The following is a 27,952-nucleotide window of genomic DNA, read 5'->3' on the forward strand; positions in this document are numbered from 1 at the left end:
GTGCTTTCCCACCTCCACCGTAAGGACTAGAAACTTGGCTTTAAAAAGAAGAAAATGAAAATAAAAGCTGCCTTTGCATCATACAGATTTCTGTGCTAAGTGCTCATTTCTGTAAACCACCCCGAGAGCTTCAGCTATTGAGCGATATAGAAATGCAATAAATAAATAAATTCTCCACTTACTGGTGAGGAATATTTATTTTATTTATTTATTTTATTACATTTATATACCGCCCCACAGCCGAAGATCTCTGGGCGGTTTACATCAATTAAAAATAGTAAACATTAAAAGTATACAAAATTTAAAAGCCATCAAAAACATTAAAAAACAGTATAAAAACAACAGTATCCATTTAAAAACAATTCTGGGGTCCATTAAAAACAAACTTAACGTTGTTAAATGCTGTTAAAATGCCTGGGAGAAGAGAAAAGTCTTGACCTGGCGCCGAAAAGATAACAATGTTGGGGCCAGGCGAGCCTCATTGGGGAGATCGTTCCACAGTCGGGGGGCCACCACCGAAAAGGCCCTCTCCCTTGTTGCCATCCTCCGAGCTTCCCTCCGAGTAGGCACTCGGAGGAGGACCTTAGATGTTGAGCGCAGTGTACGGGTAGGTTCATGTCGGGAGAGGCGTTCCGTCAGGTATACCCACTTGCATTCCTAGTCAGCGCCCAGGCGAACCACGGCTTGTTCACTCACACACCTCCCCTCCGTAGAATTCCGACCTGCTGGGCCGCGTGAAGTCCCTGGAGGACTGTGAGTGCCGGCGGCTGACGTGCTTTTGGGAGGGGCAGCGCTATGAGGACAGCGCTTCCTGGGACAAAGACCCGTGTACCGCCTGCACGTGCATTCAGGGCAAACCGGAGTGTTCGTTGCGACGTGACCGGCCGCACTGCCTGGGTGAGTAAACGCGAGGGGGACTGTAAATTTGGCCCTTTTAAACCTCAGAACCTATACCAAGTGGGTTTGAAACACCCCCGTGGGTAACCAGTGCTAAACCAAACAGACGAATGTTTAATCCCAGCCGACAAACATCACCAAAGACATGGTTGGAGTCAAGACTCTACTTATTGTAAAAACTGCAAAATTAAGCAAGTGGCATGGTGGTTATATAAGTACAATATATATATATATCTGTGGTTACAAGAAAAGAGAATGAAATGCAAATACAAGATTAAGTAAAAGAATTGCAGTTGCCGAAGCAGGTATTACGAACTTAGCTAATAAGATAACAGCTTGAGATTCTAGCATTGTGATGACTCCTCTTTATCCACTTCTGTTTACTATTTGGGGTTTAACGCTAAACTACAAAATTTTCGGCTATACTAAACCAGAGTAGTTAACCCTCCTTACTCTTCCTCTTGCACATTATTTGAGTCTAAAAGCTATGCTGGAGCATTACTAAGTTCCTCTGGGCATGTGACGATCCACAGTGCCCTTCTTTGGAGTTTGCATTGGCTCCATCAGGCCTTGTGTTCATAGAATCATAGAATAGCAGAGTTGGAAGGGGCCTACAAGGCCATGGAGTCCAACCCCCTGCTCAATGCAGGAATCCACCCTAAAGCATCCCTGACAGATGGTTGTCCAGCTGCCTCTTGAAGGCCTCTTGTTCATGCATTGGTTATTTCTCGGTTGGACTACTGCAACCTTCTTCTGACTGGACTTCCTTCTTCTCACATCAGTCCATTGGTTTCTGTTCACCGCTCTGACCATGTTACTCCACTTCTGAAATCTCTTCATTGGCTTCCAATTCACTTCAGAATCCAATATAAACTTCTCCTGTTGACCTACAAAGCTTTTCACTGTCTAGCTCCTTCCTATCTCTCCTCTCTCATCTCACAGTATTGCCCCGCTCGTGCTCTTCGCTCCTCTGATGCCATGTTTCTCGCCTGCCCAAGGGCCTCTACTTCCCTTGCTCGGCTTCGTCCATTTTCTTCTGCTGCCCCTTACGCCTGGAACGCTCTTCCAGAACATTTGAGAACTGCAAGTTCAATCGCAGCTTTTAAAGCTCAGCTAAAAACTTTTCTTTTTCCTAAAGCTTTTAAAACTTGAATTGTTCTGACTTTTATACTCCCTGTCTGGTGCATTCTCTTACCCTCCTTATTGCTTTATTATGATTTTATTAGAATGTAAGCCTATGCGGCAGGGTCTTGCTATTTATTGTTTTACTCTGTACAGCACCATGTACATTGATGGTGCAATAATAATAATAATAATAATAATAATAATAATAATAATAATAATAATAGGGTGGGAGAGCCCACAGCCTCCCTAAGTAACTGGTTCCATTGTCGTACTGCTCTAACAGCCAGGAAGTTTTTCCTGATGTCCAGCTGGAATCTGGCTTCCTTTAACTTGAGCCCCATATTCCGTGTCCTGCACTCTGGGAGGATCGAGAAGAGATCCTGGCCCTCCTCTGTGTGACAACCTTTGAAGTATTTGAAGAGTGCTCTCATGTCTCCCCTCAGTCTTCTCTTCTCCAGGCTAAACATGCCCAGTTCTTTCAGTCTCTCCTCATAGGGCTTTGTTTTCAGACCCCTGATCATCCTGGTTGCCGTCCTCTGAACATGCTCCAGTTTGTCTGCGTCCTTCTTGAATTGTGGAACCCAGAAGGGTTCAAGGGAATGCCCCGGTGGATTGGGCCCAAAGTGGGGTGACATGGGAGCTTCCCCCATGACTGCACGGACATCTCTCCCCACAGGCTGCGTGGACGGGCGAAAGGAGGGGGAGAGCTGGAAGCCGGAACCGTGCCGGATTTGCCGATGTGAGGTAAGGAGGTGGTCTGGCCAGGGCTGTACCACCCCATGCAGCTCTGTCCTGGCAGGTCCTGGGTGCCCATTGGAACCATAAGAACATCAGAAGAGCCCTGAGGCTGGATCAGACCAAGGGCCCATCTAGTCCAGCACTCTGTTCACGCAGTGGCCAACCAGCCGTCGGCCAGGGACCCACAAGGCAGGACATGGTGCAACAGCACCCTCCCGCCCATGTTCCCCAGCAACTGGGGCACACAGGCTTGCTGCCTCGAATACTGGAGATGGCACACAACCATCAGGGCTAGTAGCCATTGACAGGGCCGGTGCCAGACTATTTTGCGCCCTAGGCAAGGTGAGCTACTTTCACACACACCCCAAAAAATGCCAACTTTGATTTTTAAGAACGTATGTTTCCCGGGAAAAAATAAGAAGCACAAAACTTGAAACTGCTAAATTTATTTTAAAGTGCAAGAAATACGCCATGCCAATTATAGCAAACAAATTGGAAAGGAACGTCTATGGGTCTAAAATGCATTATTTAATAGGAATGTCACCTCCAAATCATCCCCCTCAACTCACACACGCGCGCACACACACACTCAGCATCACTTACTCCAAACAAACACACGCATGGACACATGCATTCACTCAAAGACCCCCTGCACCCCATTCACCCATACATTCTCTCTCTCTCTTTCTCTCTTTTCTGGGTGCATTCCAGAAGTCTGGACGTGGAGCCGCCCCACCCCAGCGTCCCTGGCTTCGCTTCGGCTGGGCGGGCGCGAGGCACCATCTCGCCCGCCCAGGCCCAGTTGAATCCTCGGGCCGGGGCGGCTCACAGCCAACATGCGTGAGTGCTGCGCTGTGCCGGCGCCCCTCTTACCTTGCCACTCTAGGTGGCCGCCTGAGTGGCCTCTATGGTAGCACCGGCCCTGGCCCTTGATAGCCTTCGCCTCCTCCAGGAATTTATCCAACCTCCTTTTGAAGCCATCCAAATGGGTGGCCATCATCACTACATCTTGTGGTAGTGAGTTCCATAATTTAACTCTGCGCTGTGTGCAGAAGTCCTTCCTTCCATCCACCTGCCTCTGATTCCACTGCCCTGATAACATGCCCACGCTTGGGACCAGAGCACGTGCAGAGTGTGGGGACGGCGGCAATGGCTTCATCTCCTGCCAGAGAACTCCGGAACTCTCTCCCCCACCCTCCCTCATCTCAGCGCATCGTGTGCCTCTCTCTTTCTAGGATGGCGAAGTGTTTTGCAAGGCGGAAGAGTGCGCCCCGGCTCCGTGCCAGCACCCCGTCCTCCCGCAGGGTAAATGCTGCCCGGAGTGTGGGGGCTGCCTGTACAAGGGGCGCCTCCTGAAGGACGGACAGGCCTACCTGGAGGAACACGGCACCCGGTGCGTCTGCCAGGTGAGCCTGGTGCAACTAAAGGGCTGGCCGAGCCGGGGTTGGCCAGAGTTGGCAAATAAATGCTCGCATCCACTGTACTGTGGCATGTGTGGAACGTGTCCCTGAGGGGGGTGCTGGGCTGATGTGCCTTGAGGCTCCCGGCAGATGGGGCGGGGCTTTGGGGAGAGGGTGGAGCCTCGGCCTTCCTCCTGGGCAGGTGCTATTTCGTGACCGTCTCCGCAAGCCTCCCCTCCTCTCTCTCCGGAACTCCACTAGGCAGGGACCGTGCAATGCCAAGCTGTCGACTGCCCGGAGCTTTCGTGCCGAGAGCGCTACACGCCGCCTGGGGAGTGCTGTCCTGTCTGCCGTCCAGGTAAGAGCGGAAACTCCAAGCAGGTGCCATCAAAGCCCTCCCAAGCACACCTTTGCCCAAGGAAGCTGCTGATCCGTTACCAGGCCGAGTTCAAGGTGATGTTCCTGACATGCAAGGCCCTAAACCACTTCAGGTCAGGCTACCAGGCCGAGTTCATTGAGACCTACGGATCAGGGCCTCCTCCTCCTCCTCCTCCCATCACTTGGACGTGTACATTTGACAACATCCGTGGAGGGACTCTTTGGTTGTGGCACCTGTTAAAAACCGTATTTGTTCAACCCCAGCGTTTGCTGCTTTTAACGTTGGAGTCCTTTGTTGGAGACCTTGCTTTTATTACGGATTTTTGTTTCACTTTTTTTTTATAAATGGATTTTGTACACCAGCCTGGAATTTGGTAACAAAGGGGGGCGTATAAACAATTTCAGTAAATAAATGAAGCAATAGACTTGAAATAACAAAGAGCAAATTGGGGAAAGAAATGCCTTTGGGCGGCGTGCCCCTCCCGGGACGCTGCCGTTGTACCCTGGTTGGTTTCTTTTTTGCAGGTTGTGAATACGACGGACAGCGCTACCAAGAGGGGGACGTCTTTGTGGCCGCCTCGAACCCCTGTATGAATTGCTCCTGTGTGGTGAGTGAGGAGAGAGAGGGCAGAGACCCCGGCTGTGGTAAGGGGCACAGCGTCCGGCATCCACAGTGGGGCAGGGATTGGAAGACCAGGGGAGTGGGCTGGAAAATGGGCAAAGGGGGTGTGCCCTGGAACATCAGAGCAGAGCTCCAGGACCTGTTTCCAGTGCCAAAATTCAGCCCTGGGACATGTGAAGGGTTTGTAAGAGGTGCCCTACGGAATCAGCCCACCGGCCCATTTGGTGCTGCATTTCCAAAAGTGGCCCACGGATGTCTCTGGGAAGCCCATCGGCAAAGCAGGACGCATGAGGGCCGCCCGTGATTTGTCCTTCCAACATCTGGTACCCAGCACTACCCTGCCCCTGGATGTGGGGGGCTTCCACCTAGGTGTCGTACTTTAAAATCACAGATAGATCCCTGTTCTTTGAAGGTCATGGCAACTGAATTTTGCGATAGATAAAATTCTATCAAATTCATGCATTATAAAATTTAATGCATAAAATTCATGCATTAATTCTGCCCTGTGTGAGAGTTCATCTGAGCATGTGCAGAGCGTCTTTCTCCCCCTCGCTATTTGATCACTGCAACTGTTCCTCACACACACACATGGGAACAGAGGGCAAGACGCCTGAGTCAACAGGTGTGTCGCCTGAATTGGTGATGGGGTGGAGGTGGCGTTTGAGGGTTCATGGAACCATAGAATAGTAGAGTTGGAGGGGGCCTCTTAAGGCCATCGAGTCCAGCCCCCTGCTCCCTGCAGGAATCCACCCTAAGGCATCCCTGACAGACGGCTGTCCGTCTGCCTCTTGAAGGCCTCCAGTATGGGAGAGTCCACGCCCCCCCCCCCCCAGGTCATGGGTTCCATGGTCCTACTGCTCTAACGAGCCTAGTTTTGAGGTGTGGGGGAGAGGGAAAGCACGCGACCCACCCTCTTCCATTTCCCCCTCCAGAGAAGCCTGGTCCGATGCCACCCCGTCCAGTGCCCGCCAAACCGATGCTCCAAGCCCGCCCCTTTACCTGGCCAGTGCTGCCTCGTCTGCCCAGGTGAGCTGCCGTTTGCTTACCAGCACAGAGACCTGAAAGAGAGCCCGGCTGAAAGAAGCAGTGCGGAAGCATGGGAGGGGGAGGGCCGGGACATCTGCCCCCCCACACCTGAAAACCAGATCCTGTGACGGAGTCAAGGCACTGGCTGGCAGAAGGCCTCGCTTGGAAGCCCTTGCAGGGCGCAAACCTCTCTCAGAGCCATTTCCTGGCTTCTGCCAGCAGCGGGGTGGCCAGGATCTGGCAGAGGCATGTTTAGGGCAAGGGATTTGCCCCTTAAAACAGCAGGGGATCCCTCTTTCGCCCCTTGTAGGATCAGTGTGTGAGCTGGACGGACGTCCGCTGGAGCCGGGGCAGGTGGTCACCTCAGAGGACGGATGTCGCCGCTGCTCCTGTTCTGTGAGTGCGGGGGGGGGGGGGAGGTGATGCAGTCCCCCAACACCCGGGGGGTGGGGGGGCAGCAGGAGGCTTCCCTCCACCCTCTTGTCTACCCAGGCCCAGATTTACGTACAAGCTAAACAAGCTACAGTTTGTCGCGTTAGAAAGAAAGAAAGAAAAAACACGTTTACAACGTTGCCACCGGGAAGCCATCACACAAAATGAAGACCTCTTCAGAAGGGGGGAATAGTGTTATGTGAATGGGGGTCAGTCTAAATTATCTCCAGGGATCCCTTACTCAGTGCCTCTGATCGCAAAGAGATTGAGGATTTCCCCCCCAACTCTGTTACTCTTGAAGTTACACGACTATTGAAATCTGTTTAATTGTACAGCCCGTATTTTGCATTTTAAAATTTTTATTATTTGTTGAAGAGGGAAGGGGCCTCGCTCACGTTATAGCTTAGGGCCACAACAAGTTTGAATCCGGCCCTGTGTCCGTCCGCCACTGATCCGGAGTTCCTCGTGTGCAAACACATCGCCCAGGGAAGCTCCCTCTGACCTCTCCCAGTAGATACGTTTACTGTAAACACGTAATATTTCTCTGTCGCGTTTCTATCCCACCCTTCCTCCAGGAAACTCACGGTGGCCTATGCGATTCTACCTCTCTTTTATCCTCACAGCAGCCCTGTGAGGTAGGACTGGTTGAGAAGAAGGAAGGGCTGGCCCAAGGTCACCCAGCGAGTTCCTTGGCTGATGGGGCGAAGGGGGTGGGATCTGAACCCCTTCCAGCCCAAAGTCTGAATTCCATTACGGAGGACCTCGGGAGTGGGTGGAGCACATTCCAGTGGAGGGCGTGTCCAAAGCCAAAAGGGGGTGGGGCTAAAATACCCCCAATGCCAGTATATTTTAGCTGAGAGTGCTTACTGTTGTAGCAAAGCCCTTATAGGAGGCGTTTCTATCTTTTAGAATGAAAACCAGTGGAGGCTGGTGGCTCCAATGTCAGTGGGGTTCTGAATCCTTGGATAGTTCCTTTGGAGTTCACCCCCAGCGTCAGAAGAGCCCTGCTGGGTCAGACCAAGGGGTCAGCTCGGTCAGCAGCATGCTGTTCCTGGAAACACCCAGGGGGATGGATATCTCTGGGAAGCTGGGCACGCCAGCAACGGTTCCCCATAGAATCATAGAATAGCAGAGTTGGAAGGGGCCTACAAGGCCATCGAGTCCAACCCCCTGCTCAATGCAGGAATCTACCCTAAAGCATCCCTGACAGATGGTTGTCCAGCTGCCTCTTGAAGGCCTCTAGGGTGGGAGAGCCCACAACCTCCCTAGGGAACTGATTCCATTGTTGTACTGCTCTAACAGTCAGGACGTTTTTCCTGATGTCCAGCTGGAATCTGGCTTCCTTTAACTTGAGCCCGTTATTCCGTGTCCTGCACTCTGGGAGGATGGAGAAGAGATCCTGGCCCTCCTCTGTGTGACAACCTTTTAAGTATTTGAAGCGTGCTCTCATGTCTCCCCTCAATCTTCTCTTCGCCAAGCTTTTCCTCCCGTTGAGAACACCCATTGTGTAGCCGCAGGGGGGGGATTCTTATCGGGATCACAGTGGAAGCAAAGGGTTAAAGCCCTCTCCCCACGGCCCCAAGCGGCACGGCATGCCAGCTTTTTTCACCTTTCTTTTAAAATCCAGGTGTGTGGGGCCAAACCCACATCTTTTGGCCCTGTGATGCTGGTGCCTTCCAAGTACGTTGGACCACAATTCCCATCATCCCCAGCCAGAGGATGATGGGCGTTGCAGTCCAATACATCTGGAGGGCGTGAGGTTGGGGGAGTCTGTCCTAGGGCAACAGGTTGGCTTTTAATATGCCGCTTTTAATTCGTCCGCCTAACGCGATCGGATTTGCCACGAGACACGGACAGCCTCTCTTCTCTCTAGGCGGGGGAGCTGGCGTGCGTCCCAGCCCAGCGGTGCTCCGCGTCTTGCACGCACGGACTGCCCCCGGCGGTCGGCTCCTGCTGCCCGGATTGCACCCGCTGCCTTTTCCACGGGCAGCTGGTTCCCAGCGGCAGAGAAATCCCAGGCGACATCCCTTGCGAACGGTGTGCCTGTAAGGTGAGTGTCTCGAGGGGCGGGAGGCCTGGTCAGCCACGTGTCGTCCCTGAGGGGGACGTCCCAGGAAGAAACGAGGGCTGGATTTCGCTCACGCCACAGGTCTGATGCCCATATTGGAGGTCAAGAAAGAATATTGCACAACTCAGATTCATTTCTAACCTGGGGAAGCGGGAGGTATCGGTCATGTCCCACCACCTTCCTGATAGAACCACCCAGGAATTGGACGTGACTTCAGACGTTAATACCCTAGCGCTGACCCCAGTGTTTGCAAGGGTCAAGTCAGAGGATGCCGATGACCCACCTGAGACCACCCTGGAAGATGCCCCACTCATGGTGCCTCCGATAGGTTCTGCACCATCCCCTCCCCCTAACCCCAGGCCCACCAAGAGCAGACAGTAGCGTCTCTGGATGGCGGTGCAGAGTTGATTACACCGTGCTCGTCTGGCAGCATGTCAGATATTCCTGAGCCCTATTCATGAGGAGGAAGCATGCTCTGGATCAGGGCCCTAATGGCAAGCCAGGCAGGGGTGGGACAGAAGCTTCACCAATAAGGCAGCTCTGTTGGAGTCTAGCCCTTGCTGAAACAACATCTATCTTCCTATGCTCCTTAGCTCCCCTGCTGGCAGGAATGGGACAATATCTCTGTCCTGCATGTGGCTTGGCTCAGTTTCTTGAGTTATCTGGGAAGAATTTTCTTCAGGCAGCCAAAACTAGGCTGACAGGTATTACCCAGAGGACCTTCTCTTCTGCTGCTCCCAGACTGTGGAATGGCCTGCCGGAGGAGATTCGTGAACTTAACTGTCTTTTAGCATTTCAGAAAGTTATAAAGACTGATCTCTTCCGGCAGGCCTATCCAGTGGAATTTTAGGATGCTTTTAGGATTTTTTTTAGGAAGTTTTAACAAGGTATACTATGTTTTTAATCAGTATTTTATGTATTTTATACTTACTGTTGTTCCCCGCCTCGATCAGGATGGAGAGGCGGGTAAGAAATACTATTATTATTATTATTATTATTATTATTATTATTATTATTTATCTGGTGCAATTTGCTCTGTAAGTAGGGCTGTGCATGGACTCCCCGATCCGCTCCACACCCGATCCGCCCCGCATCGATTCGCCTATGGTCCGCTCCGCTCTGCTGCGGAGCTCCGGCTCCGAATCGGAGCTCCGCAGCAGCGGGGGCAGCACCAGGTAAGGCCCCCCTCCCTCCTCCCCTCTTACCTGCATCCGTCGCGTTCCGCCGGCGGCTTCAACTGAGCCCGAGGACTCAAACTGGAAGATCAGGCTGCAGCGACCTGGTCTTCCGGTTTGAATCCTCAGGCTCAGTTGAAGCCGCTGCCAGAATGCGACAGACACAGGTAAGACCCTTCCCCCCTGCCCCCTTACTTGGCTCCTCTGCTGTCGCTGCACAGACTGCAGCACCAGAGCCAGGTAAGGCCCTCCTCCCCCCTTACCTGCGTCCGTTGCGGCCCGTCACCAGCTTCACTTTTTTCGGAGATCCGGATCGAGGCGAAGGATCCGCCTTCATCTCGATCCGCTCCGTGACGCTCCGCTGCTGCCCCGATCCTCTTCGCCTCCACCTTAAGGGGAGGCGAAGCACCCCGATCCGCTTCTCCGACCCGAAGCGAAGCGGAGCACAGCCCTATCTCTAAGCATCCTTAGTGGAGCATGTGGGAGGTTGTCGATAGGGGGCAGCCCTGCCTTATGGCCTCCCCATCCCTAGGTGAGTGATGGATCTGTGATCGAACCAAGTGCCTGCTCCTTTCATGTTGCCTTTCTTTTCTCCCCTCCAGGATGGAAACATTATCTGCTCCCCCATCATTTGCCCAAAGCTGGACTGTACCACAATGGAAGAAGTCCCCGGACAATGTTGCCCCCACTGCCAGGGTGAGAGGAAGAGGCCAGCCTCTGACTTAACCCCTTCCAAGCAGGCTCCATCCCCAGCTTAACCTTTGCCTTTTTCAAGGGCAGGAACAGCATATTCCGCCCCACCCCAAATTCTGATGTGAAACAGACCCCAAATTTGTTGAATATTTGATATTTGTTTTTGAAAGTCGCCATGTAATGGCTGTTAGCATTTGACAATCCCGGATAGATAGCTGACATGCAGCAGTGTTAGTATTTGACAGTAGTTGATCGCTGACATGCAATGGTATTCCATAAGTGACAGCATATTATATTTCACATTTGATACCTACCGCATCTATCAGGAGTTGTCAATGAGTTGAAAGCCCCCAGGGTCTTCATTTTAAGATACAATTTCATATTTAAAATGCAGCCTCCACTTCACATTTGGAACGGAAGTTGTAAAACTGGGAAATTTAACCAGTTTGGGATACTCATTTTGGCTCTAATCCATTTGGAATAGACAGGAGTTGGTGGGGTGGGGTGGGGGAAGAGCTTCGTTGTATGTTTAGGGGGATGGGAAATGGTGTTCCGGACCAGGCTGCCCTACTTTAAAAGAAAAATGGCTAAATGTGCCTTGAGTGTGGGGCAAATACAGCATTCAGTCCAGTGGGAAGGTCTCCTGCACCTGCATCATGGAAATAAAGGCAAGGAAATGTGTGCAAGAACTTGTGCAGGAGAACTTCCCGCTGGGTTGTGTGCTTCATTTTTATTCCCTTCTACTTGTCCCCCACCCCCACCCACCCCGGTCAAGAGAGGTTAAGCTGGTGGGAACTTGAGACACGGGGCCTTCTCTGTGGCAGCACCCTGCCTGAGGAACTCCCTCCCAAGGGAAACTAGGCTAGTCCTTTTACGGTTTGATTTTAAGCGTTAAAATGTTTTTGTTCCATGTGGATTCTCAGTATTTTAAGGCTGCAGTCCTGCATTGAGCAGGGGGTTGGACTCGATGGCCTTAGAGGCCCCTTCCAGCCCTACGATTCTATGATTCTATGCACACTTACCTGGGAGTAAGTCCTATTTAAAGCAGTGGGACTTACGTCTGAGTAAACACGGCCTGTCCATGTATTAGCGCCACACTCTGGTTTTAAGATTCTCTCCTGCGCTTAATTCTGCTATTGGGGATGTTTTATGGCTTTCAAATTGGGTTTGAAGTTTTCAAATTCGTTTCAAGTTTGAAGTGAAAGTTGCCTTGAGGGCCCTATTTGGGACTCATAAATTTATAAGTACAATAAGTACATTTTATTAGAATGTAAGCCTATGCGGCAGGGTCTTGCTATTTACTGTTTTACTCTGTACAGCACCATGTACATTGATGGTGCTATATAAAATAATAATAATAATAATAATAATAATAATAATAATAATAATAATAATAATATAAAGCAAGCCACGGGGTCAGACAGACCTTTTGCATTAGCGGTGCTCTCCCTGTCTCCTTCAATCCGTCCAAGTTTCCAGCTCAATCTGGGGTTCAGGTAGGGTGACCCTATGAAAAGGAGGACAGGGCTCCTGTATCTTTAACAGTTGTATTGAAAAGGGAATTTCAGCAGGTGTTATTTGTATATATAGAGAACCTGGTGAAATTCCCTCTTCATCACAGCAGTTAAAGCTGCAGGAGCCCTGCCCTCTTTTAAATCTGGTCACAGTATAGCTGCAGTATAGCTCCTGCAGCTTTAACTGTTCTGTTGAAGAGGGAATTTCACCAGGTGCGACATGCATACAAAAGACACCTGCTGAAATCCCTTTTTCTATGCAACTGTTAAAGATACAGGAGCCCGGTCCTCTTTTTCATAGGGTCACCCTAGTGCAGGTGTCCCCCAGCAGCCCTCATTAATGACTCTCTCCCCTCCCCCTCCGCGCCGCATCCAACAGGTTGTGTGGACGGAAGTGCCCGCCGTGAGCACAATGAGGAGTGGACGCCTGCCACGGACCCGTGCCTGAGGTGCAAGTGCCTGGTAAGGCCAGAAGGTGGCGCTGGTGGACCCTTGCACCCCCTTTCTTTCTCAGACTCTCTTTCCCCTCTTGTGTTTCCAGAGCTTAATTTGATCAGAGCTTCCCTGGGCTTAACCATGATGTCAGCCCTGACACCAATCAAGGACCACCAAGGGAGGCCGTACTTTTGAGCCTGCACAGGGTGCCTTTCCTAAGCCATCTAGTGGTTCCAGGGTCAAAAGCGAGGTTTCCATGCAGGCTAGTCTTCTTTATTACACCATTTTCTAAAGGAAAGGCGGGGTATTAATTAATTAATTAACAATCTAGAATAAGAAAAGCATCTATCTGTTTGACTGTCCAGTGCTGCCATTGCACCAAGACCATGAAAACTGGGTGCCTGCAGCTTTTGGCGTTCATGTTTAGGGGACCCTAGGGATGCGCACCTGGGGCTGTTTTGTTTTTTAAAACACATTAATTAAAATTATTTTTAATGCATCCCTGTGGTTGAAGCCTGCAGTAGCAACTTCAGCCTTTACAGGCCGAAGGCCCTGACCAGCATGTGGCTTCGAGTCCATCCAGTTTGAAGCCAGGGGGGATGAAAAGGCCGAAGGGAGAGTTGGATGTCTGCTTCTCCCCACTGCTGTGGGTCTCTCTCTCTCTCTCTCTCACACACACACACACACACTCCAGGTGCATGGACTGGACAGAGCCCTTCTCTCAGGGAACTATGGGGTGCCCTTCAGTGTTCACCATACTGGGATGCCTGGTCCAAGGGACTGGATGAGGCAGGGTCCAGGGTTCCTTCAGGGCGACCACAGCTGCTTGCGATAGTCAGTAATGACCTCTTACAGGGCAAATCTCTCTCTCTCTCTCTCTCTCTGGTGCTTCCTGTGTTCTGCTGCTGAAACTTCACAGTCTGGTTTTAGAGGAAGCCAAAAGTGGAGAAGAGACTTTGCTTCAAGGCAGAAGTTACCTTAGCTAGGGTGACCCTATGAAAAGGAGGACCGGCCTCCTGTATCTTTAACAGTTGTGTTGAGAAGGGAATTTCAGCAGATGTCATTTGTATATATGGAGAACCTGGTGAAATTCCCTCTTCATCACAACAGTTAAAGCTGCAGGAGTCCTGCCCTCTTTTAAATCTGGTCACTCTAGTATAGCTCCTGCCGCTTTAACTGTTGGGATGAAGAGGGAATTTCACCAGGTTCTCCATGTATACAAAGGACACCTGCTGAAACCCCCTTTTCTATGCAACTGTTAAACATACAGGAGCCCGGTCCTCCTTTTCATAGGGTCACCCTACCTTAGCAATAAGATCATACTTTTGTTGGAGGGGGGGTGCACAAGAACGTCAGAAGAGCCCTGATGCTGGATCAGACCAGGGGTCCATCTAGTCCAGCACTCTGTTCACGCAGTGGCCAAACAGCTGTTGAACAGAAACCCACAAGCAGGACGTGGTGCAACAGCACCCTCCCGCCCATGTTCCCCAGCAACTGGTGCACACAGGCTTACTGCCTCTGATATTGGAGGTTGCACTTAGCCACCAGGCCTAGTAGTCATTGATAGCCTTCTGCTCCTCCAGAAATTTATCCAACCCCCTTTGGTGTCCTGCTGCACAGCAATTTCCCCTTGAAAGGTGCCAGTTTCACACATTACGTGTTCACAAGGGCGGGAGTCCCCTCCGCTACTGCCTCCCGTTTATGGAACTCCTCCCTCCCCCCCCCCAACCCAGTAGAAGTGTGACTAGCCCCCACCTTACCAGTTTGCCTGTTGGTAATTTACTGCCTTTTAAATTGTTTTATGACTGTTTGCTGTTTCATTTAGATGGCATTTTAGGGTTATTGCACTACTTGGGGGTAGTGTTTTGTACACCACCTAGAAGAGATGTATGTATGTATTTATTTATTTATTTATTACGCTTATATCCCGCCCCCATAGCCAGGGCTCTCTGGGCGGTTTACAGAAATTCTAAAATTAAGATAAAAACCAGTATACAAAATTTAAAAACCGTTAAAAAAACCTACACATGTGGGTGATTAAGATGTGCTGCCATATGCCTGGGCAAAGAGGAATATTATTATTATTATTATTATTATTATTATTATTATTATTATTCCCTCTTTCCCCACAGGAAGGCAATGCGGTTTGCAAAAAGAGGCACTGTGCCAGCCTGTGCCGGCACCCAGCCCGCCCACGCCCGGGCACTTGCTGCCCTGTCTGTGATGGTGAGTCCTGTGGAAAGAGTGGGTGGGTGGGTGGGTGCTGAGAGTGGGGGTCTTTGGGTTTCTGTAGGCTGCAGGGGAAGGGTTTCTCCAAGTTCCTCTTGGAATGGGGAAGCAATGTTGCGCAGCAGTCAACTCTGGAGTGCGGGCGTGCAGCATGACACGCAAACCCCCAAGGAGAAGTCCAAAATGCAGGCAGTGATCTCGATCCACATCAACACGCCCCTTTTCCTCTCCTCCAGGAAGAGGAGTTTGGCAAAGTGAGTGGGTCTTAAAAGTCCTTGATTGCCCAAACCACCACAAAAGACTTTGCATCACAACGGGGAAGAATATATTGCAGCTGGAGAAATTCATGCCTTCCTCAGCTGTTGGAAGGGTTGCAGCTAAGCTCAGAGGGAACCAGAAATTCCATGGGGGGGGGCAGGGGGGCAGATGACAGCAGCAACTCTGTGGATAAAAGGTGCCCCCCCCCCCGGCTGTGTCGCTAGGATCCCTGGTGCTGCTTCACCACCACTGATCTCAGGGGGAGGCAAACAAGGCCACATTTTGTGGCTGCGGGGGCTGTAAATAGGTGGGGTGGGGCAAAAAGCTAAGCCGGGCTAACGGCCCATCCAGCCCCGCGCTCTGCCAAGGATGGCTGCCTCCTTCCCCCACGCCGGAGGTTCACTGAGCAGCACCTGGAAATGGAGATGGCACATTTGGCTGGGAGCTGCCTGGGCGGACACTAGCCGAAAAAGGCTCCATCCCCACCCCGTGGAGGGAAGGAAGGAACAGGTGAGATCACCTGAGACCCCGGGGAGCCGCTGCAGGTCACAGCAGGGAACCCACTGGGTAGAGAAAGCGGCTTCCTGGGATACTGACGACTGCCTTTGATTAGATCAGCCAGCATGATAAGGGATGATGGGAATTGCACTCCAACAACATCTGGAATAGCTTTCCCCGACTTTGTGCCCTCTAGACTGTTTGCACTCCAGCTACCAGCATTCTCAACCATTGGCCATGCTGGCTGGGAGTCGGAGTCCAAAACATCCGGAGGACACCAGGTTGGGGAAGGCTGCTTTGGATGTTCATGGATTGCAACTCCCATCATCCCTCATCATACTGGCTAGAAGATGGGAATTGCAGTCCAGCAAGCTCTGAAGGGCCACAAGTTAACCGTCGCTGGATGAAACAGGATGGATGGAGACCCAGAGGCCGCGGTACCGACTCAAGGCTGCCCCCTGCTGGTGCCTCCCAAGGATGCAGCCGGAGCTGGCTCTGGCACAGAACTTTACGCCTTGTTGTTCCAAACCCCTCCTCTCCTGGTGCCTCCAGGTTGCCACTGGGAAGGGCGGGAGTACCACAGCGGAGAGACGGTGCCCAGCAGGGACCCCTGCAAGCGTTGCGCCTGTGCGGTGAGTCTGGCCCCGGCTGCATTACAGGGACGGTGGGGGGCGCTCCTCCGTCCCACTTTGCTCCAGTTCAGAATGCGGAAACGGCTTCGGGGTGGGTCAGCTGGCCCGGGAGTCACCACGCTCACGTTCCGCTTGTTTCGACAGTCCGGGGAGGTGTCGTGCGAACGAGCGGTTGCCCAGTGCCCACCGGCACCCTGTAGCCATCCTGGCAAACGCCTGGGCCAGTGCTGCCCGTCCTGTGATGGTGAGTCCTGCCCACTCTCCTTCCTCTGCAGCCCCCCCCCCCCCCCAGCAGATCTCTGACCCTGATTGTAGGTGGAGGTCCATGAACACACCCGGCTTTTTGCAAGTCCAGGGAGGGAGGGGGCAGGACGTGAACTGACAACATCCACAGGGTGGAAATGTTGCCTACTCCAAGTGCCTACACCGAGGGAAGCTCGGAGGATGGCAACAAGGGAGAGGGCCTTTTCGGTGGTGGCCCCCCAACTGGAATGATCTCCCCGATGAGGCTCGCCTGGCGCCAACGCTGTTATCTTTTCGGCGCCAGGTCAAGACTTTTCTCTTCTCCCAGGTATTTAACACCATTGAACAACGCTAAGTTGGTTTTTTAACGGATCCCCCAGAACTGTTGTTTTATAAATGGATACTGTTGTTTTTATACTGTTGTTTTTATGATTTTAAATTTTGTATACTTTTAATGTTTGCTGTTTAATGTTTGTGAACCGCCCAGAGAGCTTCGGCTATGGGGCGGTATATAAATGTAACAAATAAAATAAATAAATATCAATGGGGTCCCCAGAGATAGGGGTGGTGGTTAGGAGTGGTTTTGATGCCCGGAGTTGTCTGTCATTCTTCGGCCCTTGATTTGCCACAAAGGGCAGCAGGGAGGGAGGGAGGGAAGGAAGGAGGGCCTCCGTCCTTCCCAGGTCTCATCTTGACTGAGCTAGTAAGTCAAAAGCCAGCTCTGGAGTCCTGGGTGTTCTGCCCTGAAAGGCTTTCTGAAAAGACTTGCATACATACAAACAAAAACTAACCGTGTGGAGGAGGACGAGGGAGGCAGAGAGGATCAGGGGGCACGGGCACTTCGGCGCCCGGCTGTCGTGTGGGCCCTCCTGCACACAGTCGCTTCTCTTGTGAGGGCAGAAATAGTGGGTGGGTTCCCAGGGGCTCAGAGAGAGGGGTGAGGGGGCTAAGAGGCAGGCAAGAGCAGAGGGGGGGGCTTGTCCTAAAGGTCACGTGGGAAGGGCGCCGTGGCTGACCTCCCGTGTCTTTCTCTTCGTTCTCGAAATCCCGTTTGCCAGTGTGTGAATTCGAAGCGCGCCTCTACCAGAACGGGGAGACCTTCGCCCCTGCCAGGGGCAGCCCCTGCCTGCATTGCACATGCTTGGTGAGTGGGGCAGGAGAGGGGGGCAGTGGTAGTGGGGAAGGAGCCGGGGTGCCTCCCCCCACCCGTTTCTCTCCAAATTCCTCACGCACTCCCATCCGTTTAAGCCTCGTGCCAATGATGACAATGGCATTGGTGCAGGGCTGTTCCCAACGAAGCTCAAAAGCAGGACAGGAAGCCAACCGCCAGCAGCCCCTAAGGCAGGGGTGGCTAACCTCAGGCCTGGGGGCTAAAACTGCCCCCCCCCCAGGTTTCACCAGGTAGCCACGCCCCCTTCCTTGGTCCCACCCCTTTTCCCCCAACCACCCGTCATATGGTGGTTACAGCTTTCCCCCATTCTAAAAAGTTGAAATGACTCCCTGAATAGGCTGACCCTGTGGAAAGGAGGACCGGGCTCCTGTATCCTTAATAGTTGTATGGAAAAAGGAATGTCAGCAGGTGTCCTTTGCATACCTGCAGCACCTGGTGAAATTCCCTCTCCATCACAACAGTTAAAAGCTTCAGGCGCTATACTAGAGTGACCAGATACAAAAGAGGGCAGGGCTCCTGCAGCTTTAACTGTTGTGAGGAAGAGGGAATTTCACCAGGTGCTGCCTGCATACAAAGGACACGTTCTGACGTCCCCTTTTCTATGCGGCTATTAAAGATACAGGAGCCCAGTACTCCTTTCCATGTGGTCACCCTAACCCTTAGGCCGAAAGAGGTTCAGCACCTCTGCCCTACGGTTTGTTCTCAGCATCGGGCACTCTGTGGTACACTGCTACTGAACATGGAGGTTCATCTTAGCTAATGTGCCCAATGGCCCTTAACAAACCGGTATCTTCCATAAACCGGTCTAACTTTTTTAAAAAAATAAAATCTCTAAGCTGGTGGTCAAGTGGTGGTGCATTCTCTAAGCTGGGGTGGGTGTGAAGGAGAGCAAAGTGTTGGGACGCTTTCTGAAGCGCTCAGAAGAGGGTTAAAAGGCCGGGTCACCGTAAATGTGTTAGTCTTCTCATGTATGGATGAAGGTACTTAGAAAAGTTATCTGTCGCACCAAAAGGCAGCTTGCAACGATTTAGAAACATCCATAACGTTTAATCTATATCCCAAGGCTATCGATGGCTACTAGCCCTGATGGCTCTGGGCTGCCTCTAGTATCAGGTCGTCAGCCTGTGTGCCCCAGTTGCTGGGGAACATGGGTGGGAGGGTGCTGTTGCACCATGTCCTGCCTTGTTGGCCCCTGGCCGACGGCTGGTTGGCCCCTGTATGAACAGAGCGCTGGACTAGATGGACCTTCGGTCTGATCCATGCTCAGGCCTCTTCCGATGTTCTTATGAGTCTTTTAGGGTGCCCCAGCGCACTTCGTTGACGTCCTGCTTTGTGTCTCGCCCAGGATGGCCACGTCCGGTGCCAGGAGGAGCTCTGCCCACCCATGCGATGCTCTCAACCAGTCCGGGACCCAGAGCGCTGCTGCCCAGTCTGCAAAGGTGATTCTTGAACCCGGGAATCTGCCTTCAGAGCACCCTAGTGAAGAGCTAGATCTTGTTTCGGTACAGCCTCTATCAGGTCAGAGTGGCCAGTGACCCCCACGGAGGTTTACCCCCTTCCTGGGTATGCAGCTTGGCTTACTTGTCTGAGCCGCCTCAAGCAACTGTTCTCCAGCGCTGCAGAGACGTCACTTAAGAGTATTAGCTGTTATGGTGGTGATAGTAAAGGCGGTGCTGGGATGGCTTTTTAAAAAACCCTCCTAACATCTTTTAGAGACGGCCTAATATTTGGCTACTTCATCCCCGGCCATAATATTTATTTATTTTATTTATTTATTTATTTATTTATTTATTTATTTAAAAGATTTATATCCCACCCTATATCATAAGCTCTCAGGGCAGCGTACAGATAAAAGCATACAGTATAAAACAGTAAATATACACAGCTAAAAACAAATATTCTTCTGGTTCGTGAATTGACTTTAAACTGAAATGCTGATGTGTGTTTTTAGAATCTACTTGTGTTCTAGTTTTGCATTTGAAGTATTTTCATGCTTGTTCTTGTTGCTTCTCCCTCTGGCGGGCTGCTTTTTAGTCCTTTCGCTTTTAAAGCATTAGCACAGTTTGATTTATTTTTGACCGTTTCCATTATTATAAAACCACCTTGAGATCTTCAAATGCAGGGTGGCAGAAACGCCTTCTAAATAAATATAAATAAATCCTATTGGTCCTGGTTGTTGGTATCAGCAAGGGACCTTTATGCGATCAACTGATGTGCAACGCATGGGAGTCACCCCCTAGGGAACCCTGGAGGGCTGGGTTGGGACCCCAGATGGGCAGGATTTGGCCCGCAGGGCTTAGCTTCCCCCCTCCTGCCGCAGAGAGACACATGCAGGGGCTGAATTTAACCTGGTTTTGCTCCTCCTGTGCCCTGCCAGTGTGCGTCCTGGACAGTGTGGAGTTTGAAGATGGTACCGAGTGGGAGCCGGAGGGGGACCCCTGCAGCGTCTGCATCTGCCTCCAGGGGGAGCCAGTGTGTAGTGCCCCCCGGTGCCCCCCAGTTCCATGCCAGCATCCGGCCCAGCTGCAAGGTGAGTGACTAGAGCTGAGCAGCGGAAACCAAATAGCCATTGGCACGTGGGCAAGGATGCAAAGCCCTATGAGGAGAGACTGAAAGAACAACCATCTGCCACAGATGCTTTAGGGTGGATTCCTGCATTGAGCAGGGGGTTGGACTCGATGGCCTTGTAGGCCCCTTCCAACTCTGCTAGTCTATGATTCTATGAACTAGGCCTGTTTACCCTGGAGAAGAGAAGGCTGAGAGGAGACATGAGAGCACTCTTCAAATACTTAAAAGGTTGTCACACAGAGGAGGGCCAGGATCTCTTCTCGATCCTCCCAGAGTGCAGGACACAGAATAACGGGCTCAAGTTAAAGGAAGCCAGATTCCAGCTGGACATCAGGAAAAACATCCTGACTGTTAGAGCAGTACGACAATGGAACCAAGGACCTAGGGAGGTGGTGAGCTCTCCCACACTACAGGCCTTCAAGAGGCATCTGGACAACCATCTGTCAGGGATGCTTTAGGGTGGATTCCTGCCTTGAGCAGGGGGTTGGACTCGATGGCCTTGTAGGCCCCTTCCAACTCTGCTGTTCCAGGGTTCTAGTACTGTCAATCCTTGGTCTTTTCCACAGGTTCCTGCTGCCCAGAATGCCGGCAATGCTCCTACCAACAGCGGCTGTACAGCAATGGACAAGAGTTTGCTGACCCAGATCGTCCTTGCCAGAGCTGTCGGTGTACGGTGAGAGCGGCTTGGCGCTGGGCTGGCGTTTCCTGCCTCCTTCCTCGCTGGGCCCAGGCGTTGTTTTTGCCCACTCCTGGCTGCCCCACAAGCCAAGCTGTTAATCAGACGTTGCCAGATCTTACCAAGTTTTATTCATTAATTCCTTCCTTCAAAGATTTATACCCTGCTTTTCAGGGGCACACCGCCCTCACCAGGCCGTTTGCGTGAAGTTTAAAATTTTGAAAGGTATAAAAATAACAATTACAATTTAACCCTTTTGTTACGGACACCAAAGCAGATAAAACTTAGCAGCAGATAAAACTTCTTCAAGCACAGCACGTTGTGTCACTAAAAGTAGGCTGGAGTAACAATGTCTTCAGAGGACAGCGACCAGCAGTTACGCATTTCCCCGGGGACGGCGCTCCAAAGGCATGAGACCACCGCTGAGAAGTCTCTGCCTCTTCACCATCTACTGTCACGGCCTGACTCTGAGCTTCATAGCACCTCAGGTTTAGCAAAGGCGATCTTCAAACCCGGACCCTGATTTGATTTGATCAGAACAGCTGACGTTGTGCAAAGCTGATTCTAATTAGTTGTAATTCTTTTAAAAGGCAGAGTGTTCACCTTTGGTCTTGCAAACAGGGCTCTTGTACGGCTTCCTTTAGTTTCCAGTAACATGGTGTAGAAACTATAGAGGGAGTGGAGCAAGCAAGAGATTAAAACCCAAGTTGAGACAGTTATTTATTTACCGCCCCATAACCAAAGCTCTCTGGGCGGTTTACAAAAGTTAAAAACAGTGAACGTTAAAAAGTATACAAAATTTAAAACCATCAAAAATATACAAACAACAGTATAAAACAACAGTATCCATTTAAACAAAGCAGCAGGGAGGGAGGCGTGAGCTTTTAATATCAGGCCTCGCTTCTCAAAGAGGAAGGCCTGGCAGGTGTGACTGCAGGTTGTGAGGTGTCCACACAGGATTCACTCCATTGTTCGCTAGCGTTTACAGGAGAAAAAAGTGCCTCCCCACCAGCTTCCCTAAGAAGAACTCAGCAACTGGTGTCTACACGCTTTCTGCCTCTGAGACTGGAAGTAGCACGTAGCCATCAGGGCTAGTAGCCATTGATTGAGGAGAGACATGAGAGCACTCTTCAAATCCTTAAAAGGTTGTCACACAGAGGAGGGCCAGGATCTCTTCTCCATCCTCCCAGAGTGCAGGACACGGAATAACGGGCTCAAGTTACAGGAAGCCAGATTCCGGCTGGACATCAGGAAAAACTTCCTGACTGTTAGAGCAGTACGACAATGGAATCAGTGACCAAGGGAGGTGGTGGGCTCTCCGACACTAGAGGCATTGAAGAGGCAGCTGGACTACCATCTGTCAGGGATGCTTTAGGGTGGATTCCTGCATTGAGCAGGGGGTTGGACTCGATGGCCTTGTAGGCCCCTTCCAACTCTGCTATTCTATGATTCTATAATACGATGGCCTTCTCCTCCAGGAATTGATCCAACCATGACCCAGCTATGTCCCAGCTCTACTGGCCCCCATACTCTGCGTCCCACTGCCACAGATGCTGTGTTGGAGATGTATAAAACTGGGGCATGCAGCTGAGGTGATGGGGGGCGTAAACGCAGGCACCCCTCTCGGGTGTCGAACCACTTGCCTCTCTTGCCCTGCAGGATGGCACCGTGCGCTGCTCTCCCACCGTTTGCCCGCCGGTCACTTGCCCCCATCCAGAGAAGAAGCCCGGATCCTGTTGTCCGAAGTGCCCTGGTGAGTCACGGAATGGGTGTGGGCCCCACCACAAAGGATCTCGCCCCCTTTTGTGGCTTGTCTTGCTCCCTGACCGGTCTCTTCTCCTCCCTCCCCACCTGGTTTAGACTGTACTCATGAAAACCGTGTGGTGCTGGATGGCGAGGAGCTCCCCAACCTGCTGAACCCCTGCCAGGCCTGTGTGTGCACCGGAGGGAAGCTCTCCTGCACAGAGCGGCAGTGCCCGGGGGCCCTGTGTGCCCACCCCTTACCGGGCTCCTGCTGCCAGAACAACTGCAACGGTAGGACACCTCCAGGCCCACAATTTCCAATCTGAGTGGCTCCGGTCGACCCCAGCGCACGTGGTCATGTCACTTGTCACATCTGTCTATCTCCTCTAACAGTTTTCCAGCTTCTCCATTCCTTGGCTGCAATTATACTTCTCCCCCAAACTGCACGCCCAGTCAACCTCCATTGTCTCTTCATTCCCGAAAATGGGACTCAAAACTCTGAGCTTGTTTATTTTTAATGTTTAAGAGAAGAATTTCACTACTTTGTAGTTACCTTCTTATATAAGGATACGAGAGTGTAAGGGTTATTACTCGGGATCTACCAGACTGATCCTCCCAGAGTGCAGGACACGGAATAACGGGCTCAAGTTACAAGAAGCCAGATTCCGGCTGGACATCAGGAAAAACTTCTTGACTGTTAGAGCAGTACGACAATGGAATCAGTTACCTAGGGAGGTTATAGGCTCTCCCACCCTAGAGGCCTTCAAGAGGCAGCTGGAGAACCATCTGTCAGGGATGCTTTTGGGTGGATTCCTGCATTGAGCAGGGGGTGGACTCAATGGCCTTGTAGGTCCCTTCCAACTCTGCTATTCTATGGTTCTATGAATTCCTCCTGTTGTAGCATTCCCTGGGAGTTCTAGTCCGAAAGCTCTTTTAGGGATAAAACTTGAGCTTGGGTTTAGAGCAGTTTCCTCCAACCATCTGTCAGGGATGCTTTAGGGTGGATTCCTGCATTGAGCAGGGGGTTGGACTCGATGGCCTTGTGGGCCCCTTCCAACTCTGCTAGTCTATGATTCTATGATTCAGCTTGGTTTTTTTTGTTTTAAAACTGAAGTTTGAGGAATGTAGGCATGCAGAGAATTTTGAAAGCTTGAAAAAGTTCAAAGCTTGAGCTTCAGTAGCAAAATGGCAGCATGGCATCCTTCACCTGAAGCAGTCTGGTATGTTTTTGCCCCGTTCTCCTGCTCCTCCTCATTCTGCTGCACACTTAAGAGTTCTCCAGCCTACTGAGTGGTGCAAGCCGTGGGCCTGGAATCCACACCAACCCTCAAAAAAGGACCCACGTCCCCTTCTCCCTCCGCAAATGAACTGCTGCGGCCGGCAGTTGACCGTTTCCGTCTCCGCACAGGCTGCAACTACGCTGGGAAGGAGTACCCCAACGGCGCGGAGTTCCCCCACCCCACGGACACGTGCCGCCAGTGCCACTGCATCGTGAGTGCCGGAAGAGGCTGCTGGGAGAGGCCGTCAGGGCTTCCCCCTTGGAGGGTCTCAAGGAAAGCCTGGCAGGGCTCTGGGGAGGGATGAGGAAGGGGGGACAAGATGGCCCCTGGGGGACCCCGCCAACAGGATGGCCTCATCGAACCACGCCCCCCCCGCTTCCCGCTCTCAGCGGGCGTTCCGGGAGGGGTGGCCACACCGTGCCTCTCCCTGCTCCGCCAGACCCTCGCCCCACTCCTCTCCCCTTTGCAGAACGGCAACGTGCAGTGCCTCACCCGCCGCTGCCTGCCCTTGCCCTGCCCTGAGCCGTTCGTGGCGCCCGGCGAGTGCTGCCCCCGCTGTCCAGGTATGGAACTGCGCAGGCTACAACTTCCCCAGGTGGACTGGTCTTGGAAGGGGGAGCTGAACCGGCCAGCTCATTTCCCCCTTATGGGTTCTGATCCCCGAACGGGGACGCATTTGGGGGCAAGGAGCTGGAGGGAAGGAACTTAGAGTGAGCCGACTGGGCCATGGGGGTGGGAACCCAAGGAGGCGGAATGGGGCTGGAAGGTCACTCCAGGCATCCTCGCCCTCTTCATCCCTCCCGCCTCTAACAGTGCACCCCTCCCTCCCTCCCTCCCCTTCTGTAGCCCCCCCAGCTGGCTGCCTGTACCTGGGCGTCTCCTATCAGCACATGGGGCGGTTCTACGACCCGTCGGACAAGTGCCGCGATTGCATCTGCAGCAACGGGACCATCACCTGCCAACGCCAGCCCTGCGCGCCGGTCCAGTGTTCCCACCCGCTGCAGCAGGACTGCTGCCGCTCCTGCGACGGTAACGGGCAGCGCCTGCTCTTGGGGCTCCCGTGGCGGAAGCTCCGGGCCTCTTCCAGAGTAGGGCTAGAACCCAGGAGCCCAGGCCCCGAGCCTGAGGCTGCAGAAGACCTGCCCCTCTGTGTTCTAACCCGCTTGGCCTTCAACCAACAGTCGCCTAATTGGTTGCACCTCAATCTAAGGTTCCCCAGACGTCACTGCCCAGCATCCTCGCTTGGGTAGTTGTTGCATGCTCAAAGCCGGCCAGGTTCTGAGCTGTTGCCCATATTCACAATAGCCCAGTGAGGTGGGCCTTTGTTACTCCCATTTTATGACTTGGGGGACCTGAGGCTGATGTTGTGACCTGGCTGTTGCAACCATTGCCTGTAGAACTGCTGTAGGTGTCTATTGGCTAGTGCCTGTGCTGTCATCAGCACTAAATAACTCGCTGTGGAATTCCCACTATCCTCACATGCCTCCCTGTGTCCTAACATATTCTCTGCACTTGCCCACTCTGCTCCCTTCCCTCTCAAAGCCCCCGGGTCTTGGTTCCCTCTCTGCCGACAGACTAGTCTTTCTCCGTGCTCCTGCCCAGGCTGCCTTTACCATGGGAAGGAGCTCCCGAACGGAGAGCAGTTTGCAGACCCCACGGATCCCTGCCGCGTCTGTTCCTGCTGGGAAGGGAGTGTCGCCTGCAAGGCCAAGACCTGCCCCTCAACAGAGTGCCCCTTCCCCGTCTCGGGACCTTGCTGCAAGGTCTGTGAAGGTCAGTGGTGTGTGCATGTGGAAGAGAGAGAGGCGGAGGCAGAGAGGGAGGGAGACAGAGAACTTCTGCAGTCATTTCTGTCCCACCATCCTCAGGATGTGAATACCTCTCTGAGCACTACCTCAATGGCCAGGAGTTCTCGGACCCACAGGATGCCTGCGGCCTCTGCTCCTGCCTGGATGGATTTGTCACCTGCACCAAGAAGCCCTGCTACCAGGCATCCTGCAGCCACCCTGTCCGGCTGCCCGGGCAGTGCTGCCCTGTGTGCCAAGGTGAGGTCAGAGGACCGTCCGGGATGTTGGCCTGAGAGACTGCCTGTGGGGAGAGGGAAGGGGGCGTGAGGTGGGGGCAGGAGCATACATGGAAACCAGGACGGGAACAATCCATGGCTGCCTCTACACCCGATTTGGCCCACAACTCCCATCATTCCACACCGTGGGCTGCGCTGACTGTTAAAGCAGTATGACAATGGAACCAGTGACCTAGGGAAGTTGTGGGATCTCCCACAGTAGAGGCCTTCAAGAGGCAGCTGGACAAGCCTCTGTCAGGGATGCTTTAGGGTGGATTCCTGCATCGAGCAGGGGGTTGGACTCAATGGCCTTGTAGGCCCCTTCCAACTCTGCTATTCTATGGTTCTAGGGCAGATGGGAGTTGTAGGCTAAAATATCTGGAGGCCACATGGTGCCACTCCTTCTCTAAAGGCTGGACATGCATTCTGCCCATGCTCAAGAGCACTGTCTTATTATTATTATTATTATTATTATTATTTATTTATATAGCACCATCGATGTACATGGTGCTGTACAGATAACACAGTAAATAGCAAGACCCTGCCGCATAGGCTTACAATCTAATAAAGTTGTAGTAAACAATAAGGAGGGAAAGAGAATGCAAACAGGCACAGGGAAGTGTAAACAGGCACCGGGAAGGGTGAAGCTAACAGTATAGAGTCAGAACAAACTCAAAGTTTAAAAGCTATAGGGAAAAGAAAAGTTTTTAGCTGTGTTTTAAAAGCTGTGATTGAGTTGGTAGTTCTCAGGTGTTCTGGAAGAGCATTCCAGGCATGAGGGGCAGCAGAGGAAAATGGGCGAAGCCGAGCAAGGGAAGTAGAGACCCTTGGGCAGGCAAGAAGCATGGCATCAGAGGAGCGAAGAGCACGAGCGGGGCAATAGTGTGAGATGAGAGAGGAGAGATAGGCAGGAGCTAGACCGTGAAAAGCTTTGAAGGTCAACAGGAGAAGTTTATATTGGATTCTGGAATGAATTGGGAGCCAATGAAGAGATTTCAGAAGCGGAGTGACATGGTCAGAGCGGCGGGCCAGGAAGATGATCTTAGCGGCAGAGTGGTGGACAGAGACCAGCGGACTGATGTGAGATGAGGGGAGGCCAGAGAGGAGGAGGTTGCAGTAGTCCAACCGAGAGATAACCAGTGCGTGAACGAGAGTCTTGGCAGAAGAGACAGACAAAAATGGTCGAATCCTGGCAATATTATACAGGAAGAAACGACAAGATTTAGCTACTGCCTCGATATGAGGAATAAAGGAGAGCGAGGAATCAAATATAAAGCCAAGGCTACGAGTTTCCTTGACCGGAGTAAGCGTGACATCGTTGACAGTAAGAGAGAATGAGAGATGAGGAGAAGGTTTAGGAGGAAAAACAAGCAGTTCAGTTTTTGCCATATTGAGTTTCAAACGGCGATGAAGCAGCCAGGCTGAGATATCTGAAAGACATGCTGAGATACGATCGTGGACATCAGGAGAAAGTTCCGGAGATGAGAGATATAGTTGTGTGTCATCGGCATACAGGTGATATTGGAGGCCATGGGATTGAATAAGTTTACCCAAGGGCAGCATGTATAGAGAACAGCGGGCCAAGCACCGAGCCTTGCGGAACCCCTACTGAAAGGGGAAAGGAGGAGGACGAGCTGCCGTTAGCCGACACGCTGAAAGAGCGACCCTCTAGATAGGAGGCGAACTTCAAGTTTTGGGTTCTGGGACAGTGCTCTTGAGCATGGGCAGAATGCATTTCCAGCTTTTAGAGCAGGACTGGCGTCTTGTGGCCTCCAGATGTTTTAGACTCCAACTCCCACCTGCCCTTAGCCAGCACAGCCCATGCTGTGGGACGATGGGAGTCGTATCTGGAAGAGACACGCACAAACACGCATGAGCGCGCACATGCACACATGGACAACACACATCACGGTATGAATTCCATCGGGAAAGCTGCCGGCAGTTCCTGGCATCTCCTGCCTTCCATGGGCTCCTTAGTTTTCCCTTCTGGGCCTAACAGGGCTGCAGCTTCCCAGTATCCACCCATGCTGGGGGCCTGCTTTTCCGATTCCCCCGCATCCTAATGGAGAGGTGTTGGGGTTGGAAACGT

The 27,952-nt window shown here is 52.1% G+C and overlaps 1 protein-coding gene across 1 annotated transcript in view; it reads left to right on the forward strand.

Annotated features, from left to right (window-relative positions):
• The window catches only part of KCP (kielin cysteine rich BMP regulator), an 88,595-nt gene that overhangs the window by 20,037 nt on the left and 40,606 nt on the right, over window positions 1-27,952 (forward strand). The window contains exons 5-28 of the mRNA XM_063134496.1: window positions 714-897; window positions 2,699-2,766; window positions 3,996-4,166; window positions 4,422-4,518; window positions 5,064-5,146; window positions 6,093-6,186; window positions 6,497-6,582; window positions 8,492-8,668; window positions 10,464-10,557; window positions 12,448-12,530; window positions 14,636-14,729; window positions 16,041-16,120; window positions 16,265-16,364; window positions 17,422-17,507; window positions 18,880-18,973; window positions 19,912-20,064; window positions 20,669-20,775; window positions 22,438-22,531; window positions 22,639-22,812; window positions 23,930-24,012; window positions 24,271-24,364; window positions 24,648-24,830; window positions 25,404-25,574; window positions 25,670-25,846. Of these exons, the coding sequence (XP_062990566.1) occupies window positions 714-897; window positions 2,699-2,766; window positions 3,996-4,166; window positions 4,422-4,518; window positions 5,064-5,146; window positions 6,093-6,186; window positions 6,497-6,582; window positions 8,492-8,668; window positions 10,464-10,557; window positions 12,448-12,530; window positions 14,636-14,729; window positions 16,041-16,120; window positions 16,265-16,364; window positions 17,422-17,507; window positions 18,880-18,973; window positions 19,912-20,064; window positions 20,669-20,775; window positions 22,438-22,531; window positions 22,639-22,812; window positions 23,930-24,012; window positions 24,271-24,364; window positions 24,648-24,830; window positions 25,404-25,574; window positions 25,670-25,846 (2,827 nt within the window). The remainder of the gene's footprint in view (window positions 1-713; window positions 898-2,698; window positions 2,767-3,995; window positions 4,167-4,421; window positions 4,519-5,063; window positions 5,147-6,092; window positions 6,187-6,496; window positions 6,583-8,491; window positions 8,669-10,463; window positions 10,558-12,447; window positions 12,531-14,635; window positions 14,730-16,040; window positions 16,121-16,264; window positions 16,365-17,421; window positions 17,508-18,879; window positions 18,974-19,911; window positions 20,065-20,668; window positions 20,776-22,437; window positions 22,532-22,638; window positions 22,813-23,929; window positions 24,013-24,270; window positions 24,365-24,647; window positions 24,831-25,403; window positions 25,575-25,669; window positions 25,847-27,952) is intronic.

This window comes from Elgaria multicarinata, chromosome 9, assembly GCF_023053635.1.
Source record: "Elgaria multicarinata webbii isolate HBS135686 ecotype San Diego chromosome 9, rElgMul1.1.pri, whole genome shotgun sequence".
Classification (NCBI taxonomy): Eukaryota; Metazoa; Chordata; class Lepidosauria; order Squamata; family Anguidae; genus Elgaria; species Elgaria multicarinata.